General features: G+C 44.2%; 1 protein-coding gene across 4 annotated transcripts in view; it reads right to left on the bottom strand.

The window, feature by feature from the left end:
* Positions 1–2,662: 2,662 nt before the first annotated feature.
* The window catches only part of LOC101054146 (uncharacterized), a 20,397-nt gene continuing 509 nt past the window's right edge, over positions 2,663–22,550 (bottom strand). The window contains exons 1-4 of one of the 4 annotated variants that reach the window (XM_010329480.2): positions 18,207–22,376; positions 6,665–6,791; positions 5,669–5,729; positions 2,663–4,969 (exon numbers count right to left, since the gene is read on the bottom strand). In XM_010329480.2, coding sequence (XP_010327782.2) covers positions 3,346–4,969; positions 5,669–5,729; positions 6,665–6,791; positions 18,207–18,209 — 1,815 coding nt within the window. In that variant the 5' untranslated portion in view covers positions 18,210–22,376 and the 3' untranslated portion in view covers positions 2,663–3,345. The other 3 variants (XM_074384578.1, XM_074384577.1, XM_039466346.2) reach the window with 3 other exon arrangements.

Raw genomic sequence — 22,550 nt, 5'->3', positions numbered from 1 at the left:
ACTGTTTGCATAAAAAACTGGCAGAGTCCTGGGTTTCTTCCTGTGCTTATATATCAAGTAGAGGAAAAAAAATTCTAAGATTTTAAATAGGGATTTGGAAACTGGTAAACAGACTGGGCATGGTGCCTTGTGCCTGTAATCCTAGCACTTTGGGAGGCAGGAGGATTGCTTGAGCCCAGGAATTGGAGACCAGCCTGGGCAACATGGGAAGATCCTGTCTCCTGAAAAGCAAAACAAAAAACCAACTGATAATTATTTCTTTCAGAAACAAACATGCTAACAAACTATTATTTTTACCTTAACAAACTTGTTATGTAAAATAACTAATCAAACTGTCTTCCCAGATAGACTGTGATGTCTAGGGTGAGTACCACATCCATTTTATTTGCTTCTGTTCTCGTTAACAGTCTATTGAAGCCTTGAATGTTCCAGAAAATTGGACAGGCACGGTGGCTCACGCCTATAATCCCCGCACTTTGGGAGGCCAAGGCAGGTGGATCACGAGGTCAGGAGATCAAGACCATCCTGGTCAACCTGGTGAAACCCCATCTCTCCTAAAAATACAAAAATTAGCCAGGTATGGTTGTGGGAGCCTATAGTCCCAGCTACTCAGGAGGCTGAGGCAGGAGAATCACTTGAACCCAGGAAGCAGAGGTTGCAATGAGCCAAGATCACACCACTACACTCCAGGCTGGGCGACACCAAGACAGAATCTTGCTCTATCGACCAGGCTTGAGTACAATGGTGAGATTCTGTCTCAAAAAGAAAAGAAAACATCACATTCCAGAAAAAGATCTGGATGGTAAACTGGTTAATTGTGGCCATTTCAACATTCGGCATAGGACCAGCTACCTTTCTTCCCACTACCTCTGTTGCAGAGAGCCATGCACATGTATTTTCCTCTAATTTGGCACTGGGGTCTCTCAGGAGTGTGGCTACAAACTCTAGTGCTGCCATCATGGGGCTCCCAGACATCTGGTTGTGTTTACAGTGTACCTTTCATGGCAATTCATTCTGGTGAAAGGACTAATGTTTAAATGTCAGCCAGGTGTGGTGGCTCATGCCTGCAATCCCGGCACTTTGGGAGGCTGAGGTGGGCAGATCACAAGGTCATGAGTTCGAGACCAGCCTGACCAATACGGTGAAACCACATCTCTACTAAAAATACAAAAAAATGATAAATTAGCTGGGTGTGGTAGCGCATGCATGCCTGTAATCCCAGCTACTCAGGAGGCTGAGGCAGGAGAGTTGCTTGAACTCGCAAGGTGGAGGTTGCAGTGAGCCGAGATTGTGCCATGGCACTCCAGCCTGGGTGACAGAGTGAGACTCCATCTCAAAAAAACAAAACAAAGAAAAAAAAAAGAAAAAAGTAAATGAAGGCCGGGCATGGTGGCTCAAGCCTGTAATCCCAGCACTTTGGGAGGCCGAGGTGGGTGGATCATGAGGTCAAGAGATCGAGACCATCCTGATCAACATGGTGAAACCCCGTCTCTACTAAGAAAATACAAAAAATTAGCAAGGCATAGTGGCGCATGCCTGTAATCCCAGCTACTCAGGAGGCTGAGGCAGGAGAATTGCCTGAACCCAGAAGGTGGAGGTTGCGGTGAGCTGAGATCGCGCCATTGCACTCCACCCTGGGTAACAAGAGTGAAACTCCGTCTCAAAAAAAAAATAAAAAAGTCAATGAATGACCAGGTGTTCCTCACAGGAAACATGATTCTCCAACACAGATAATCATCCTGATATCCTGTCAAGATTCAAGTGAGCCTGATGTCTCACTGCTTATCTACAATGCCAGCCATCTAGTTACCTCAGTGAATCACATTAGGCACCACACTGTAATCATCATCATCATACTTGGGTTATCAAGCAAGGACCAGGATTTTGTTAAGTGTTAACACATGATTCCAGGTCATTACATAAAAGCAATTTACGAGTGTTGAAAAAAGAAACTGAGGCTGGGTGTGGTGGCTCACACCTGTAATCCCAGCATTTTGGGAGGCTTAGGCGGGCAAATCACCTGCGGTCGGGAGTTCAAGACCAGCATGACCAATATGATGAAACCCTGTCTCTAATAAAAATACAAAAAAAAAAAAAAAATTAGCCAGGCATGGTGGCATGGCATGCACTTGTAATCTCAGCTACTTGGGAGGCTGAGACAAGAGAATCGCTTGGGCTGGGCGTGGTGGCTCAAGCCTGTAATCCCAGCACTTTGGGAGGCCGAGGCGGGTAGATCACTAGGTCAAGAGATCGAGACCATCCCGGTCAACATAGTGAAACCCCGTCTCTACTAAAAATACAAAAAATTAGCTGGGCATGGTGGCGCGTGCCTGTAATCCCAGCTACTCAGGAGGCTGAGGCAGGAGAATTGCCTGAACCCAGGAGGCGGAGGTTGCAGTGAGCTGAGATCGCGCCATTGCACTCCAGCCTGGGTAACAAGAGCGAAACTCCGCCTCAAAAAAAAAAAAAAAAAAAAAAAAAAAGAGAATCGCTTGAACTTGGGAGGTGGAGGCTGCAGTGAGCCAATGCACTCCAGCCTGGGCAACGAGAGGGAAACTCTGTTTCAAAAAAAAAAAAGGGCCAAGCACAGTGGCTCACGCCTGTAATCCCAGCACTTTGGGAGGCCCAGGAAGGTGGATCACGAATTCAGGAGTTTGAGACCAGCCTGGCCAACATAGTGAAAACACGTCTCTATTAAAAATACAAAAAATTAGCTGGGCATGGTGGCGGGCACCTGCAATCCCAGCTACTTGGGAGGCTGAGGCAGGAGAATCACTTGAATCTAGGAGGTGGAGGTTGCAATGAGCCAAGATCAACTGACTGCACTCCAGCCTGGGCAACAATGTAAGACTCCATCTCCAAAAAAGAAAAGAAACTGTAACATTCTAGGTGACATGTACTATGTAGGCAGGCCTGCAAAGGTTACGTCTGTTCTCAACATTATAGGATTATTTTCGCATCATGATTCTTTAAAAAATACAATAAAATGACCATTTGCATAGCATTTACAACACATGAGGCATTTTAGTAATCTACTTTTTATTTTTACTTTGACAAAAACTTTGGGTTGGTGAAAAATTGAGTAATGTAGGCATGATTTACAGGATGCAAGAGGATGCAGATCGGTTACATGCAAAAGTCATTTTATAAAAGGGACACAGCATCTGTGGATTTAGGTGTGCTTAGGGGGTCTGGAACCAATCCCCTGCATATGGCTGAGGGATAACCATATTCAAAAGAAACATCATAAGGCTTTACCATCTGTTTACATTCAGGAGGCTTATTCCTATGTGATTTCTTTCATGTTTCTGAAATGAAATAAAATTAACGAATGCTTTCCCACACTTAGAGAGTATCTCTCCAGTGAGTCCTTTTATGTCTATGCAAGAAACGGAGAGAACTCAACGCCTTCCCACATTCCTTACATGCATGCATCTTCTCTCCAGTGTGAGTCCTTTCATGTCCTCGAAGGAAACGAGAACGAGTGAAGGCTTTACCACATCGTTTACACTCATAAGATTTCTTTCCAGTATGGATTCTTTCATGTCGCAGAAGACAAGTGAGCCAAGAGAATGCTTTCCCACATTCCTTACATTCATATGGCTTCTCTCCAGTGTGAATCCTTTCATGGACTTTTAAGTTACCAAAATGACCGAAGGCTTTCCCACATGTTTGACACTCATAAGGTTTTTCAGCTGTGTGGATCCTTTTATGCTGAGAAAGGTATGTGGAACAACTGAAAGCTTTCCCACATTCCTGACACTCGTATAGCTTCTCTCCAGTGTGAGTTGATTCGTGATTTTGAAAGGAATAGAAATTAATAAAGGCTTTCCCACATTTGCATTTATAGGGTTTCTCTCCAGTGTGAGTTGCTTCATGTCTTCGAAGGGAACTGGAAATACGGAAGGCTTTACCACATACTTTACATTCATAGGGTTTCTCACCAGTGTGAGTCCTTTCATGTCTTTGAAATATACTGACATAAACAAAGGTTTTCCCACATACCTTGCATTTGTGAGGTCCATCTCCAGTGTGCATTAGCATATGACTTCGAAAGCTTGAGCGATGAGATAATGCTTTCCCACACTGCTTGCATTCATAGGGTTTCTCTCCAGTGTGAGTTCTTTCATGACTTTGCAGTGAACTGGGACAATCAAAGCCTTTCCCACATACCTTACATTTATGGGGTCCATCTCCAGTGTGCATTATCATGTGTCTTTGAAAGCTTCCCAGATGATGAAATGCCTTCCCACATTGCTTACACACATAGGGTTTCTCTCCAGTGTGAGTTCTTTCATGTATTCGAAGGGAACTGGAAACACTGAAGGCTCTTCCACATTGTTTACATTTATAGGGTTTTTCTCCAGTGTGAGTTCTTTTGTGTCTTATAAAGGAACTGGAATCAGGGAAGGCTTTGGAACACTGCTTACATTCATATGGTTTCTCCCCAGTATGTGTTCTTTCATGTCTTAGAAAGGAACTGTAAATAGGGAAGGCTTTAGAACACTGCTTACATTCATATGGTTTCTCTCCAGTGTGAGTTCTTTCATGTATATGAAATAAACTAGGCCAAAAAAAGGCTTTCTCACACAACTTACATTTATAAGGTCCACCTCCACGTTGCACTATTATGTGTCTTCGAAGGTTTCCCAAAGAACTGAAGGTTTTCCCACATTCCTTACAATCATAGCGTTTCTTTCCAGTGTGAGGTCTTTCTTGTGTTTGAAAGGAGTGGTGATAATTGAAGGCTGTCCCACATTGTTTATATGTATGTAGCTTCTCTCCATATTCCTGACACTCACCTGATTTGTGTCCAGCATCAAATGTGATGCAATTAAGGAACGAACAATCCATGTTGACGACTTCTCCATGCACACTGCTTTCACATGGATCTACTCCAGGAGTCTTTTCATCCACAATACTATCTGAAATCTGGCTACTTCCACAGAATCTCTCTACAATATGACATCTGTAAAACATGAGACGTATATTAATAAAGGTTTACTTATAAATGATTTTATATTTATTAATAGGCTTTGTATTTACATTTTTACATAATCATGCAATGTGTAGGCTTCAGGTGCTGCTCGAAAGTGAATGCACTGAACTTTGTACAAGATAACCTGACTCCAGCTGTTTTCTTGACAACGATAAACACAAAGAATTTTTAATATTGTTTCTAAGGGAACAATTTTTGAAAACACTGAATAGCTATGTCACATTTAAGTATACGTTTCTGGGCCAGGTGCAGTGGCTCACACCTGTAATCCCAGCACTTTGGGAGGCCAAGGCGGGTAGATCATGAGGTCAGGAGTTCAAGACCAGCCAGGCCAAGATGGTGAAACCCTGTCTCTACTAAAAATACAATTAGCCAGGAGTGGTGGCGGGTGCCTGTTGTCTCAGTTGCTTGGGAGGCTGAGGCAGAAGATTCACTTGAATTCAGGAGGAGGAGGTTGCAGTGAGCCAAGATCGTGCCACTGCACTCCAGCCTGGGAGACAGAGCAAGATGCTGTCTCAAATATATATATATATATGTTTCTGGATAAAATTTTCTAGGAATAAATAAATTTATACTGGACTTGTTCATTTTCTTTGCCTGTTTGTAAAACTTCCTGTCGTCCTAAGAATTGCTCCACAGATATGTCTTTCTCTTGTGAGTACAAATTACCTTAGGCTTCTCCTGGGATTTTTGTGCTGATCTTCAGTGTTTGTGTCTTCCCATTTCATTCCTAAAAGGTGAACACAGAAAAAACACTGTAGATTATTATAAAATTCTAAAAACACTATATGATTTTAGGTACAGGCTGGGTGTGGTGGCTCACGTCTGTAATCCCAGCACTTTGGGAGGCCGAGGCGGGTGAATCACGAGGTCAGGAGCTCAAGACCAGCCTGGCCAAGACAGTGAAACCCTGTATCTACTAAAATTACAAAAATTAGCTAGGCATGGTGGTGGGCACCTGTAATCCCACCTACTGGCAAGGCTGAGGCAGAGAATTGCTTGAGCCCTGGTGGTGGAGGTTGTAGTGAGCTGAGATCAAACCACTGCACTCCAGCCTGGGCAACAGAGAAAGACTCCGTCTCAAAAAAAAAAAAAGATTTTATGTACAATGGAATCATACATGATTCATTCACTGAATTATAGTTGACTCTTGAACAACACAGGTTTCAACCACGTAAGTTCACTTATATATAAATTTTCTTCATAAATTGTCTGCTACCCCTGGGACACTAAGACCAACCCGTCCTCTTACTCAGCATACTCAGTGAGAAGACAAGGAGGATGAAAGCCCATATTTATGATGATCCATTTCAATTTAATGCACAGTTAATATAGTTTCTCCTCTTCGTGATTTTCTTATTGACATTTATTTTCTCTAGCTTACTTTATTGTGAGAACATAGCATGGAATACATGTAACAGACAATATGTCTGTTAATCAATTGTTTTTGTGACCAATTAGGCTGCCAGTCAACTGAAGGTTAAGTTATGGTGAACAAAAAGTTATTGAATATGTATAACTGGTTGGTGACCCCACACCCCTTAACCCTGGGTTGTTGAAGGGTCAACCATATCCCCTTTCCATAAGTCAAATCATTCAACAGCATTGATGACCAAGTAAAAAATGTCTCTAATTGACTAAGTGAAGACATAATGTTATCTTTACCTATATAGTCCAGGTTCCTGATGGTTTCCCACATCACATCTCTGTACAGACTCTTCTGTGATGGACCCAGCAATGCCCACTCTTCCTGAGTGAAGTTCACAGCCACATCCTCAAAGGCTACTGAACCCTGAAACATCCCACATGTACGGAGGAGAAAGGTTGAGACTGATAGTACCAAAAATTTACACCCACTTCATAAACTTGGCATGATGCTATTGTTTCTAAACAGTGATTAAATGACATGGTCAATCCACTCTTATTCTTTCTCTACACTCACTTTCTCCTACACAGCAATTCTGATGCTAGAACTGAATGTTTGGCATAAGTAACAGTCAAACAGGAACAGGTCTCTTTTTAATTACTTAAATGAGTGAATTTTACTGCCAGGATCATCCCTAATGTCTACTTCATAGCGGGTCTGTAATTCTTGTTGTGACAAAGTCCTACTACTTACTGGGCAATATTAGGAGTCCTGAGATTGTATATAATTTACAAATACCAGTTAACAAAGTTGGATCTTTCATGTACTCTAGGCACTGGATTTATACAGGGTCTCCACCAACATAACTAATAACAGGTGCTGAGTGTGCATAAACTGTTTATGGAAAAAGTATAGAATTTGCTTAACACTTATCTTCTCTAGGAGAGCCTGGAATTTTGTTACATGGTCAGCAGTGGGAGCACAGCTGATCAGCCAATGCTAGGTTTGAAAGTTTGTCTCCACCAAAATGCATGCTGACACTTAACCCCCAATGTGGCAGTAATGAAAGGTGAAGCTTGAAGAAGTCTTGAGGATTTGGATCTCAAGAAAATCAAGATTAATCCATTTTTGAATTAATGGCTTAAAGAATAAATGGGTAGTCATAGGAGCTGGACTTATGTCCCTATGAGAAGAGAAAGAAACCTGAGCTAGACACTCAGCTCTCTCATCAAGTGATGCCCCGTGCCACACAGGGACTCCACAGAGTCTCCACCAGCAAGGAGGTTCTCACCAGATGCCCAGCCTTGACCTTGGACTTCCCAGCCTCCAGAACTACAAAATACATATATTATTTCATTTAAATTATCTAGCTTCAGGTATTCTGTTATAAGCAACAAAAAAACATAGACACAAGGAAGCACTCTGGGCACTGAGTCTCTAATGAATGACACTGATAAATAACTTTTCAAAACGCTGTTGCAACATGTTACTTCGGGGATTCAATCCATCCTACGTGATTACACTAAGATAGAACGTTAAGAAGCTGGCAACAGGTTTCCTTTAAATCAAATGTGGCAAAGCAAGACAAAAGACTAATAAAATACACTTCATCATCCCAATGGAATACTTTTAAACTTTTTATTAGGTAATGTCAAAGGATAACAAAGGGGACAGATTGCACATGTTTTTAGAAAGAACTCAACGTCAGGCTGGGTGTGTTCACTCATGTGTAATCCCAACACCTTGAGAGGCTGAGGTGGCCAGATTATCTGAGGTCGGGAGTTCGAGATCAGCCTGACCAACATGGAGAAACCCTGTTTCTACTAAAAATATAAAATTAGCCAGGCGTGGTGGCACATGACTATAATCTGAGCTACTCAGGAGGCTGAGGTAGGAGAATCGCTTGAACCCAGGAGGCGGAGGCTGTAGTGAGCCAAGATCATGCCATTGTATCCCAGCCTGGGCAACAAGAGCAAAACTCTGTCTCAAGATACCTATATCTATACCTATATCTATATCTATATCTATATTACATAAAATAAAAATAAAGAACTAAATGTCACTTCTCATGAATATCTATAACATTCCCTAAATAGCTAAATCAGACTTTCGTTTAGTAGTCAACAAAAAATTATATCACCAAATCTAATACAAGTCACAAATGTATAAAAATGCTGAAAAGCTCCTCATCGACAATGTGACAGCTTTACCAGACCAGATAATCTTAAAACTATAATATTGAGCTCCCATACTATTAACAGAGACACAAACAAATTTAAAAATGAATGTGAAAAATGGTAGGAAAGCCTTGTGGAGTTTTCATTTGTCCTTGGCCCAATCCCTCCCCACCTCAGTGTCAGTCTTTTTTTTTTGAGATGAAGTTTTGCTCTTGTTGCCCAGGCTGGAGTACAATGGCACAATCTCTGCCTCCCAGGTTCAAGCAATTCTCCTCCCTCAGCCTCCTGAGTAGCTGGGATTACAGTCATCCATCATCACGCCCTGCTAATTTTGTATTTTTAGTAGAGGCGGGGTTTCTCCATGTTGGTCAGGCTGGTCTCAAACTCCTGACCTTAGGTGATCCTCCCGCCTTGGCCTCCCAAAGTGCTGGGGTTACCAGCATGAGCCACTGCAGTGTCAGTCTTGAACACAGCAGCCTGAGATCCCAGCATGAAACCCTGGTCAACGATTCTACAGACAGCAGATCGGATCTTATTTGCAAAGTATTGCCTTTGTATTTCCCAATTAGTATAGGGGCTATGTGAAGGTCTGACACAAGACTTTTTTTTTTCCCCTGAGACAAGTCTCCCTCTGTTGCCTAGGCTGGAGTACAATGGTGCCATCTCGGCTCACTGCAACCTCTGACTCTCAGGTTCCAACAATTCTCCTGCCTCAGCCTCCTGAGTACCTGGGATTACAAGCACCCACCACCACGCCCAGCTAATTTTTGTATTTTTAGTAGAGACGGGGTTTCACCACCTTGGCCAGACTGGTCTTGAACTCCTGATCTTGTCATCTGCCCACCTCAGCCTCACAATGTGCTGGGATTACAGGAGCAAGCCACTGCACCTGGCCCTAAGACTCTTTATTCTATTTCATCTGTAATGGAAATTAGGGACAAACATGTCAGGAACAACTTGATACACAAAAAGACTGCAAAATACACGAAAAGACTGCAATCACTCAGGAAACAGATTATTATTAAGATCTGAGACCATCTAAGTCCCAGGGAAAAAGTCCTGAGAGAAATTTTCCTTCAGAAACTAGGGTATTCAAAGACACCCAGGAATGCTGGGGAATTGAGAAAGCCACAAGCAGGCACAGGAAGTAACATTTTCATAGAAGACCTAGGGAAACCCTCAATTTCAGCTCTGGCTGATGTCTGGATTTCGTAAAATAAAACATAAAGGCTAAAAAGCAGAGTTTTAAATAGCCTCGCTAAGTGTTCAAGGAATGACCCAGCACAGAGCGATGGACAGAGACCCGAAGAGGTCAGGTTTTTGTGTGTTTCATCTTTTTTACTTTTAGCTTCAAACATTCAGGAAATCTCTGTCAGAACACAGGATAAACACAAGCTAAAGAAGAGAGACTTCAGTGTGATTAGGGAATATAGTCTCTACAAACACATTTTGAAAATGTTACTAAAGGCCGGGCGTGGTGGCTCACACCTGTAATCCCAGAACTCTGGGAGGCCAAGGCAGGCGGCTCACTTGAGGTAAGGAGTTTGAGACCAGCCTGGCTAACATGGTGAAACCCCATCTCTACTAAAAATATAAAAATTAGCCAGGCATGGTGATGCATGCCTGTAGTACCAGCTACTTGGGAGGCTGAGGCAGGAGAATGTCTTGAACCTGGAAGGTGGAGGTTGCAGTGAGCCAAGATCACACCATTGCACTCCAGCTTGGGTGACAGAGCAAGACTCTGTCTTAAAAAAAAGAAAGAAAGCACTTTGGGAGGCCGAGGCGGGTGGATCACGAGGTCGAGAGATCGAGACCATCCTGGTCGACATGGTGAAACCTCGTCTCTACTAAAAATACAAAAAATCAGCTGGGCATGGTGGCGTGTGCCTGTAATCCCAGCTACTCAGGAGGCTGAGGCAGGAGAATTGCCTGAACCCAGGAGGCGGAGGTTGCGGTGAGCCGAGATCGCACCATTGCACTCCAGCCTGGGTAACAAGAGCAAAACTCCGTCTCAAAAAAAAAAAAAAAAAAGAAATAAAGAAAGAAATGTTACTAAAAAATGAGTAACTACAGCTCGCAACAAACAAGAATAGCAACCAGTGAATGGGAAAGAATCAGACTGCTAGAGTTACCCCAATACAACATTCAAATGTCTTCCTTTGAACACAAACAAAATTATGAAGAACACAGAGAAACATGAAAATATACTTTATTGGTGGAAAAATTTAACTCAGATAAACCATCTCCATGAAATCTCAGATAATGAACTTACTGAATTAAAAACTTGAAGCAACTGTCTTAAATACACTGAATGAGCTAAAGGCAATGATGAACACAGAGCTAAAAGAAAACCAGAAATAGAGAAAATGATACCAATAAAAAATCAGCAACTAGGCCATACAGAATTTCTGCAGCTGTAAGGTACAACAACTAAAGTAAGTATTCAACAGATGTGAGAACCAAAGAAAAACTCAGCTAAAATGAAGACAAAACAACCGAAACTGGATAGAATCGTTAAGTCCATAGTCAAGTCAGATAAAAAGAGGGGCTGGGTTATCACTAACAATCTCAAGGATATTAAATAGGCCACATAGGAATAGTGAGAACAGCTGAATGCCTACATATTTAATAAATGACATGAAATGGACTAACACCTTGAAAGACACAGTCTACTAAAACTCACAAAAAGAGAAGTGAATAACGAATATGCCTATATCTACTGAAGCAATTGAATCAATAAATAATAAATGTCCCAGGGAAGGGGGGTGGGAACAGGCCAGGATGATTTCACTGGGGAATTCTGGCAAACACTTACAAAAGAAATGACACAGATTCTTTACAATCTCTTCTGCAAAACAGAAGCAGAGGGAACACTTTCTAATCTACGTTATAATGCAAACACTGCCCTGACATTATACTTCTCTATGAGACAACTCTGATACGAGGAGACCCCCTCCTTTCTCCTAAACTTTCCTCTAAAGGTATCATTTTGCAAGAGACTTTGGAACATACCCAAATTTGTTGGTGGGTCTTACCTAGTCCATCCTCAAATTAGACTTCCAATAAACTTTTATCAAATGATTTCCGCCAAAACAGAAGTATTCCACAATGTAAACATCCACCACCAAATCCCTAGAGAACCATCAGAGCAGGAATAGGGTTTATAGCCAGTCCCCAGAGACAGACCTCAAGATTAAATGAGAAAAAACTCAATACCTATGAAAGACAAAACTAGTATTTTAAACAGTTACAGACAAAGGTCTTCTTCAGATTTAACAAGATGAGAGTTTTCTTAAGTAAGAAAACAAAGGCTGGGCACAGTGGCTCACACCTGTAATCAATCCCAACTCTTTGGGAGGCCAAGGGAAGTGGATCTCTTGAGTCTAGTAGTTCAAGACCAGCCTAGGCAACATGGCGAAACCTCATCACTACAAAAATACAAAAATTAGCCCAGGTGTGGGGCTGCATGCCTGTAGTCCCAGCTACCTGGGAGGCTAATCAACTGAGCCCAGGGAAGTAGAGGCTGCAGAGAGCCTGGATGACACCACTGCACTCTAGCCTGGGAAACAGAGTGAGACCCTGTCTCCCGTCAACCTCCCCAAAAAAAAAGAAAAGAGGAAAAAAAGAAAGTTGGTCCCAAATGAGGAGTCTTCCAAATTCAATGCTATTAAAATTAAGCATAGTGACTCACACCTTTAATTCAGCATTTTGAGAGGCTGAGGTGGGAGGATCCCTTGAACCCAGGAGTTTGGGGCTACAGTGAGCTGTGATGGCACCATTGCATTCCAGCCTGGGGCAACAGAGCAAGATTCTAGCTTAAAAAAGAAAGAAAGAAAAAGAAAAGAAAAAATAAAGAGTCCATCAAACTGTAGAATGAAATAAAAAGATAAACCAGGCCAGGTGTGGTGGTTCACATCTGTAATCCCAGCACTTTGGGAGGCCAAGGCAGACTGATCATGAAGTCAGGAGTTTGAGACCAACCTGGCCAACATGGTGAAACACTGTCTCTACAAAAAATATAAAAATTAGCTGGGTATGGTGGCGTGCTCTTACAGTGCCAGCTACAGAGGCTGAGGCAGGAGAATCTCTTGAACCCAGGAGGCAGAGTTTGGGCAATAGAGCAAAACTCTGCCTTGGGAAAAAAAAAAAAGGGAAGAAAGATAAACCATTATCTGGAAGGAAATACTAGCAATTCCTCCATGTGAAAACTGGTCAATATGTACAGTATGCTTAAAAACAAAAAGAATGAGAAAAGCAAGGCAATAATATCCAAATAAATTAAACCTGAGAAAAGACTGAAAATTATTTTACGAAGATGAAAGACCGCAAAGAGAAAATGCACAACATCAATGCTAATCAGCAAAAACCAACGGAGTTATATAAAACATAATTTTTTTTTTTTTGAGACAGACTCTTGCTCTGTCACCAGGCTGGAGTGCAGTGGTGTGATCTCGGCTCACTGCAACCTCTGCCACCCAGGTTCAAGCGATTCTCCTGCCTCAGCCTTCTGAGTAGCTGGAACTACAGGCACCCGCCATCAAGCCAAGCTAATTTTTGTATTTTTAGTAGATACAGGTTTTCACCATGTTGGCCAGGATGGTCTCGATCTCTTGACCTCATGATCCATCTGCCTTGGCCTCCCAAAGTGCTGGGATTTCAGGCATGAGCTTGTGCCCCACCCCACCCCCAGAATTTCTAATTCAGTAGGACTGGAGTAGAACCCTGAAATCTGCATTCCTTTTTAAATTTTGTTGTTGTTGTTTGTACATATTCACTGGGTACAACTGTAATGCTGCCACAGTGATATAGTGCATTGTGGTGAATGAAGCTGGAGCCTTCAGTGCATCCATCACCTCAGCAAGGCACATGTACCCACGAAGCAACTGCCCATCATCTACCATCCTCCACCCTCTTGGAGTCTCCAGTGACCATCATTCCACAGTCTGCTTCCATGTGTACACATTATTTACACTTTAAACTGAGTACATGTGGTATTTGTCTTTCTGCATCTGAATCATTTTGCTTAAGATAATTGCCTCCCATTCCATCTATGTTATCACAAAGGACATGATTTCATTCCTTTTTATGGTTGAATAGTATCCCAGTGAGCATACATACCACATCTTATTTATTCAATCCTCCACTTAGGTCGATTCCATACCTTTGCTATTGTGAATAGTGCTGCAATATGCAGACGAGTGCAGGTATCTTTTTGATGTTCTGATTTCTTTTCTTTTGGATAGATACCCAGTAGCAGGACTGGCTTTTCAGCATAATATTTATGGCATATTAATGGTAATATTAACTAACTGAAAACAGAAAAGAGGCAAAACTATGCTTCTAGATGAATACATGCTGAACCTATGAGTAACGAAATACAAACTCTATGTCAGTTATGTTTCTAACCTGTAATGTTACCTCACATAATTTTTTTTTCTTTTTCTTTTCTTTTTTACAGAGAAGGAGTTTCACCATGGTGGCCAGGTCTCAAACTCCTGACCTGGCGATCCGCCCGCCTCGGCCTCCCAAAGTGCTGGGATTATAGGTGTGAGCCACTGCACCCAGCCACCTCACACAACTTTTGACAACAAACACATAGCATTTGCTGAGCACAAATTCTCCAACAAAACCTGGTGTCCACCCAACATTAGTACAGACCCCACAAGTTGAGGGTTGAGTATCACAACCTATCAGCCTTCAGGCAGATGCCAGGGGCAAGCCCCAGAGACCATCTTTTAATCAAATGTGTATAAAATCAATGATCTCCCCCTCAGGGTCAATACTGTGCTAAGCCAACCCACAGAATTCAGCAAGACCCTCTGCTTAAGGTTATCAGTTTGTTATAAAGGATATCTTAAGAATAGCGAAAAAGAGGCCGGGCGCGGTGGCTCAAGCCTGTAATCCCAGCACTTTGGGAGGCCGAGGTGGGTGGATCACAAGGTCAAGAGACCATCTTGGTCAACAAGGTGAAACCCCATCTCTACTAAAAATACAAAAAATTAGCTGGGCATGGTGGCTCGTGCCTGTAATCCCAGCTACTTAGGAGGCTGAGACAGGAGAATTGCCTGAACCTAGGAGGCAGAGGTTGCGGTGAGCCGAGATCGCACCATTGCACTCCAGCCTGGGTAACAAGAGCGAAACTCCGTCTCAAAAAAAAAAAAAAAAAAAAAAAAAAGAATAGCGAAAAAGAGGAACACAGCAAAGAAAGGGGAGGGGTTAGCACAGAATTTGGCATTAGTCCGTAAAGCATACATTATAGAAACAGAACAGTTATCCACGGTCCTAAATTCCCCTACACTAAAAAGAAAGAAACTAAAGTTTTGGTAAATTTTTATAATTAATCAAATAACTACCACATTTTCTGTTAATATGTGTTCACTTTTTCTGCAGCTATAAAGAAAGTATAACCAAACATTTTTCCTTGGTCATACTTTCACTGCTAGGCCCTGAAATTCCATTTGAAATAATCAGAGAAACCTACCAGACAGGCTCTGGTGGGGAAAAAAAGTAAATGAAGGGTTTTTTGTTTTTGTTTTTGTTTTTTTTAAATACAAAAAATGGAGGCTGAGGTGGCACATCACTTGAGGTCAGCAGTTTGAGACCAGTCTGGCCAACAGGGTGAAACCCCATCTCTACTAAAAATACAAAACAATTATCCAGGCATGGTGGTATAGGCCTGTAATCCTAGCTACGCGGGAGGCTGAGATGGGAGGGTCGTTTGAACCTGAGAGGTGGAGGCTGCAGTGAGCCAAGATCGTGCCACTGCACTCCAGCCTGGGTGACAGAGTGAGCCTCCATCTCAAAAAAAAAAAAAAGAAAAAAAAAAAAAAGGAATAGATGACTATATACGTGATCTGTTTTCTGAAATTTAACTGTTTCTGGTCTCTTTGGAAATACTTTATTTTCTCTATCAATCTCTAATGATAGGATACATCTTATTGTTAGTAAAATATTGAAGCTGAAATGAGGGAATACCTCTTTTCTTTTTTTTTTTTGAGACGGAGTTTCTCTCGTTACCCAGGCTGGAGTGCAATGGCGCGATCTCGGCTCACCGCAACCTCCGCCTCCTGGGTTCAGGCAATTCTCCTGCCTCAGCCTCCTGAGTAGCTGGGATTACAGGCACGCGCCACCATGCCCAGCTAATTTTTTGTATTTTTAGTAGAGACGGGGTTTCACCATGTTGACCAGGATGGTCTCGATCTCTTGACCTTGTGATCCACCCGCCTCGGCCTCCCAAAGTGCTGGGATTACAGGCTTGAGCCACCGCGCCCGGCCAGGAATACCTCTTTTCAATGTGAAAACCTCAGGGATGGGCAGTGCTGACTGCAACGCGTGTCTAACTCAGGTGTTAGGTCAGGTGGTTCTATCTCCTAGGACATTTGTCACCCCCATACTACTCAGTAAAGTGCTCAGGGACCACCCCCCACCACCCCAGGAGATACTGCACTGTGTGCTTTTCTGGCTGTTGCACGACCTGACCTGAATGGGAGGTTCTTGTACAACCAGAATTCCTGGGTTCTCCAGTGCTTAGATACCGTTTTCTCTCTTCACTAGTCTGAGAGTCTGGAAGGAAGAAATCATTTCTGTCTTCCTCCCTAAACACGACCATTCAATTGGCTGACCAGCCTGTGTCCCTTAGGAATGGAAACTGGGGTTGGGGAGGAAAAGGTGTCCCAAGGGTTAGCTTTTTACAGAAATGATATCTCATCCCACCCAGGGAATCCAGCTGCTCTCTGTGAGAACACCTCAGGCTACTTACTCACTGGGAGAAATGACCCAAGGGCTGATATTCACTAGACCCTCCCAGAAGGACAGCTGTGTGTATCTTGGGTCAACCTCAGGCAGTTCTGAAACAGAACCAGGAAAAGACAGAGGGTGGGCTGAGGACATAACCCTCCAAAGGGGACTCTCAACCCAAAGACGTTGAGAAGGTATCTGTACCCAGGGGAAAGAAACGGAGAGACACAAAGGTTTTTTTTTACAGTGGAGTGTCACATTATTCTCTGCTTCCTCACATGTGAAATGTTCAGGAACACAAATCTTTTAAGAAGAAGCCGAGCCGGGCACAGTGGCTCACACCTGTAATCCCAGCACTTTGAGACGCTGAGGCAGGTGGATAACCTAATGTCAGGAGTTCGACACCAGCCTGGCCAACATTGTGAAACCCTGTTTCTACTAAAAATACAAAAAATTAGCTGGCATGGTGGAGGGTGCCTGTCATCTCAGCTACTCAGGAGGCTGAGGCAGGAAAACTGCTTGAACCCAGGAGGCAGAGGATGCAGTGAGGCAAGATTGCACCACTGCACTCCAACCTGGGCAACAAGAGCGAAACTCGGCCTCAAAAAAAGAAGGCCGGACTCAGTGGTTCATGCCTGTCATCCGAGCACTTTTGAGGCCAAGGTGGGCAGATCACCTGAGGTGGGGAGTTCAAGACCAGCCTGACCAACATGGTAAAACCCCGTCTTTATTAAATAATAATAATAATAAGAAAAAAAGAAGAAGAAAGAAGGAAGAGGGAGAAGGAAGAAGCAGAAGCAGCAGCCACACATTGATTGCGCTCTGAAAACAAAATTAAAAATACTGGGACTCTGAAATTTAGCACGGGTGGGTGGGGGAGAGAGGAATTCATGATGTTGCTGTGAATTGAGGAGAGAAAGTTAGCCTGGGGAAAGGATCTGGAAACCATGGGATTTACTATCAGCCCTAGAAGTTAGGATGAGGGAATAGGTGGTGGATTTGAGGCCCTACTGCCCTCATCTCTCAAAAACTCGAGGAAAAATCAGTCACCCTGGGAAGAAAAGAAGGGACTGGCGACCCCACAGGCCACCGCTCCGCCCATGCATGAACCCCACGCAAGAGTCTGGATTCTGCCTGGTGACCCTCCCACCCTCACCAGGTTCACTGGATCTGAGGGCCAGGCTGGAGGCGAGATTGCAGCTGATACCAACCAGGTGCCCTCAGCCCCGCCGCCTCACCGGGCCACGGGGCCGCCTCCCTGAGTCAGGTCACGGCAGACGCCGACCGCCGGCTTCCCCACTGTGCCTGGGGATAAGATCTCGGAGAGCTGCTCAAGAGTCGCCAGAGTTCTTTCTCAGATCTTTAATTCCGACGGAAAGGCTGGCGCCAAGCAGGCTGAAGACCCCACGAGGAAGCCCACTCAGCGGGAGAACGCAGTTTCTTCACCTCCCGTCCCAGGATTCGCCCCTTATTTCCCCACCAAACCAGCGACCCCACGCCCCAGCCGCCCCTGTCCAGACCCCAGATCCTTCAGGGAGGCGGATCTAGGGTGTCTTCCCCTCTCCCCCTATTTAACTGTTTCTGCTGCAGCTCTTGGCGTCTCGGTGCCGCGAACCTCTGCCGGTTACAGCCGCACAATTTGGGGAGACGCAAGGCTGAGGGTGCGGAGCTGCCGAGAGGACACCGGGGCAGGGGCCGGGGCCAGGGCCACAGCCGCCGCGCAGGGACTGGACGGGACACCCGGGGTCCCGGTTGCCGGCCCAGCCCCACCCGCACCCGGCAACCGAGGCCCGAGCTGCGCCAGGCAAACTCGGGGCCGCAGACCCCGCAGTCGCCGCGGGGACGCCGGGGTCCCGCCACAGCCGGTTCTGGCCGGTTCCAACCAGCCCTTCACCCTGCCTCAGGACGCCGGGCCCCGCACACTCACCATTTCCCGGGTTCTCCCCAAGGCTGCCGCTGCCAGTATAGGACTCAGTGTGACAGAACCGGCCACTGACCTGCCAGAGCGTCTCTTAGCAACAAAGCCGAGAGCCTGAGCTCAGAAGAGAAGTCTCCACCCTCCTCCCGGCAGCGCGCCTGATTGACAATTCCCACGAACTCGCCCCCAACCATGATTGGGTAGAGCTCCAAGTTCCGCCCCACCGGGGGACTGATTGACAGAAGAAGCGTTCTTACACAGCCGATTGGAGCCGTTCCAGATGGAGCCCTTCCAGATACAGCCCTTGATAGGGTGGGCTTCCTCCTTTCGCTATCACCTGACCCCTCCCAGTGGATATTTGCATTTAAGCAGAATTTTCTGCCTGTACTCAATGGCTCTTCCTGCTCTTTCTTCCTTGACAGGGACCCACAAGCGTGTGCAGAAAATTCCAGACTCACTGCCCAGTGGAGCCGTTCCCTGGCCTCAGAGCAGGAGGGGAGCCCAGGCCACACAAACCACTCTGAAGCAGAAGGGAAGGCCTGGTGTCTTCCGGGGATCAGGAATTTGGGATGAAGCTACTGGCTGCATGGCCAAGCCTTCAACCCACCTTATCTCTCATTCTCAGATCGGAAAATAAAAAACCATCAACAATGAAATAAAATTAAGTGCATGTAAAACCTGGGATTATATGGCAGCAATCTTCTACAATGGAATCAAAAGTGGGGAAGAGAAAAAAACCTAAATTAGTTCAGAGAAGTTTCAGCCACAGTTCAGCAGGAAACCCCTTTGAGGAGGTTAAACATATTTCCAAGTTTAGGGGCCAGATTCTGACTCCTGAAATTGAGTCCGAGTATGTAACCAGCAGCTTAGCAGCTGAGTCTCAAACCCCATTTTAAATCTTTTTTTTTCCTTCTTCTTCTTTCCCTTTTCCTCTCATCCTGAAATACAGCCTCAGAATGTGCTGTGAACCTCCACACCCTTTCCTTTCCCATACTATACTGCCATGCCTTATGCATATTGATTTTTATGTTTTTGGAGACGGAGTCTCGCTTTGTCACCCAGGCTGGAGTGCAGTGGCACAATCTCAGCTCACTGCAACCTCCACCTCCCGGTTCAAGCGATTTTCCTGCCTCAGCCTCCCGAGTAGCTAGGACTACAGGCACCGGCCACTACCACTAGCTAACTTTTTGTATTCTATTAGAGTCGGGGTTTTCACCGTGTTGCCTGAGGCTGGTCTCGAACTCCCGAGCTCAGGCAATCTGACGGCCTTGGCCTCCCAAAGTGCTAGGATTACAGGCATGAGCCACCACGCCCAGCCCATGCATACTTATTTACCTAAATACTTATTAAGCACACACTATGCTCTCTTATTTGGTCATATATTTCCTTAGAAGCTTCAGGGGTTGGATTCTGGTAGGGACCAGACACCTCTGGAATCCTCTTTCCAACAAAAGATTAATTTAAAGACGGAACCCACACCTCGCTGAAGATGGACTACAAGACTGTCTGCAACTAATTTATAAGCTGGCAGGATCCACAATGGAGTAGTCCCTTCACCAAATGGGACAATAATTCAAGAGGGGCAACCAGAGCAAGTCACGCCACCTGGTACCTCCTAGCGCCCCTCGCCTCTTCTGCATTCCAAACCCTTCCTATAAAAACTTCTGCATCTCCTCCGCAAATTGAACAGTGGGGTTGCTTTCAGCTCTTCCCTGCTAGGACAGATAATACAGAAATTTCAGTCCTTCTTATCACAAGTTGTTATTATTTTGACTTCTTTACACAAGCCGCGAGCAGTCAGACCCTTTTGCCAGTTACAAGCGGGATCAGCACCTGGTGATGAAGCACTGGCACTGAAGGATTTAAAGAGGAGGAAACTCAGCTTGCCCTCTTGTGTCCTCTGCACAATGTGGACATGCTCTCTCATTCAAGACTTTAAATATTAATGAATTAAATGTTCCAATCAAAAGCCAAGGCTTTTGAAAATATAAACGTTTCCCATATTTGTATGAAATTACAAGTGTCACCAGTAAACTGAGTTCTTTCTCCAGTGTGTATGCACAATGAAAGAATAACTAATGAAACGAAAAAAAGGCAAGGAGGATTTATATTCTGGCCAGAGAAGGTGATGGGGTCAGAGTCTTTTGCTCCCAAGACACTTACTCCTCCTAGAGCTGTTGGAAGCTGGGGAATTTTAAGCAGCTAGGTACGGGACGGGAAGGTTTGTAGTATGGGCAAAAAGGAATTTCACATGTGCAAGCATAAATCATAAACATGTCTCTTTACACCATACATGTTCAAAAAGCCACCATCATTTTCTTCTACAGGTGTGGATTTTTGTATTACAATAAGGTGTTGATGCTCTAAAGCAGCAGTTCCCAACCTTTTTTCAAAGCACGATCTTGGCTCACTGCAACCTCTGCCTCCTGGGTTGAAGCGATTCTCCCATCTCAGCCTCCTGAGTAGCTGGGATTACAGGCGCCTGCCACGACACCTGGCTAATTTTTGCATTTTTGGTAGAGACAGGGTTTCACCATATTGGCCAGGCTCAAACTCCTGACCTCAGGCAATCCGCCCACCTTGGCCTCCCAAAGTGCTGGGATCACAGGCAGGAGCCACCGTGCCCAGCCACATCTTTCTTTTTCAACCTTCACTATGCTATTAAAGTCAGAAAATTATTTCCTGTGCAGGTCATGATCTTTTTCATCCATTTCTTGAACTTGCAGCCCAGGTTCAGAATTACAAGTCAATCTTCTCTAATTTTGCATTATATTTTCTCAATTTCCTATATATCAAAGAGTCTATATCTGGAGGAAAGCGGGAGGAATTAGGTGAACTGACTTTATATATATTTTTTATATGAATGGCCCATTTCACTTAGCACAGTATCTGCAAGGTTCACCCACACTGTAGCTTATGTCACATTTTCCTTCCTTGAAGACTGACCAATATTCCACTGTATGCATTTAGTACCATCTGTTAATAAACATGAGGTTTGCTTTCACAGTTTATCTGGTGGCAAATTATGCTGCTATAAATATGGGTTTACCTTTTTTGAGGTAAATACTTTCTTTCAAAAGTATTTCTTCACATGACCCAGTCCATGTCACCCTTGGAAAAACATTTGAGACCCTTCTGCCTGCCAACAACCCTCTCTGACAAGGGCCCACCAGGCTTCAGAGAAGGGCAGAAAGAAGGTGCCCTATGCCCACCTGGCACATAAAAGCCTTCTTACCTGAGACCCTTCTTTCAATAATTTTGGGTAGATTCCCAGAAAGCAGATATGTGGATCATATGTTATCTCAATTTTGGATTTCTTGATGATCTATCCTATAGTTTTCAACAGTGGTTGTACTATTTTGCATTCCCACAGTGTACAAAGGCCCCAATTATTTCACATCAACAACATTTATTTTGTTGTTCTTAGAAGCACTCTAGTGTGTGTGAATGTGGGTATTTTTTTTGTTGTTATTGTGAGATGGAGTCTTGCAGTGGTGCGATCTCGACTCACCACAACCTCAATCTAGCCAAAATTGTTGAAAGAAGGGTGCCAGGTTCAAGCATTCTCCTGCCTCAGCCTCTGGAGTAGCTGGGACTACAGGCATGTGCTACCACGCCCAGCTAACTTTTTTGTATTTTTTTTTTTTAAGTAGAGACAGGGTTTTGCCATGTTAGCCAGGATGGTCTCCATCTCCTGACCTCGTGGTCCGCCCACCCTGGCCTCCCAAAGTGCTGTGATTACAGGTGTGAGCCACCACACCTGGTTTGTTTTTTGAGTCTCGCTCTGTCACCAGGCTGGAGTGCAGTGGTGTGATCTTGACTCACTGTAACCTGTCTCCCAGGTTCAAGTGATTATCCTACCTCAGCCTCCTGAGTAGCTGGGACTACAGGCACACACCTCCACACTCGGCTAATTTTGTATTTTTGTAGAGAAAGGGTTTCACCAAGTTGGCCAGGATGGTCTTAATCTCTTGACCTCATGATTTCCCCACCTTGGCCTCCCAAAGTGGGAGATTACAAGCATGAGCCACTGCGTCCATCCATCATTGTGGTTTTCATTTGCATGTCCCTCATGATGAGTGATGCTAAAGATCTTCAGGTAACTATTGTCTATTTGTATATGCTCATTAGAGTAAGTCCTTGACCTATTTTTTAATGGGGTTATGTTTTACACAGCTTGAGCTACTAAAACAACATATTAATACTAATCTATACCCCACTGAAAGGTCATAGCAAACTTGTTACAAATTATTGGACTTAAATTGCAAAGCCATATTTCTGTGCTGTTTATTTTGTTGTACTGGTCTACTTCTGTGTCATTATGCTAGTATGAAACATTTTATTAGCATAGAT

Source organism: Saimiri boliviensis, chromosome 14, assembly GCF_048565385.1.
Source record: "Saimiri boliviensis isolate mSaiBol1 chromosome 14, mSaiBol1.pri, whole genome shotgun sequence".
NCBI lineage: Eukaryota > Metazoa > Chordata > Mammalia > Primates > Cebidae > Saimiri > Saimiri boliviensis.
The sequence above is the reverse complement of the archived record's forward strand: the minus strand, read 5'-3'. Positions and strand labels throughout refer to the sequence as shown.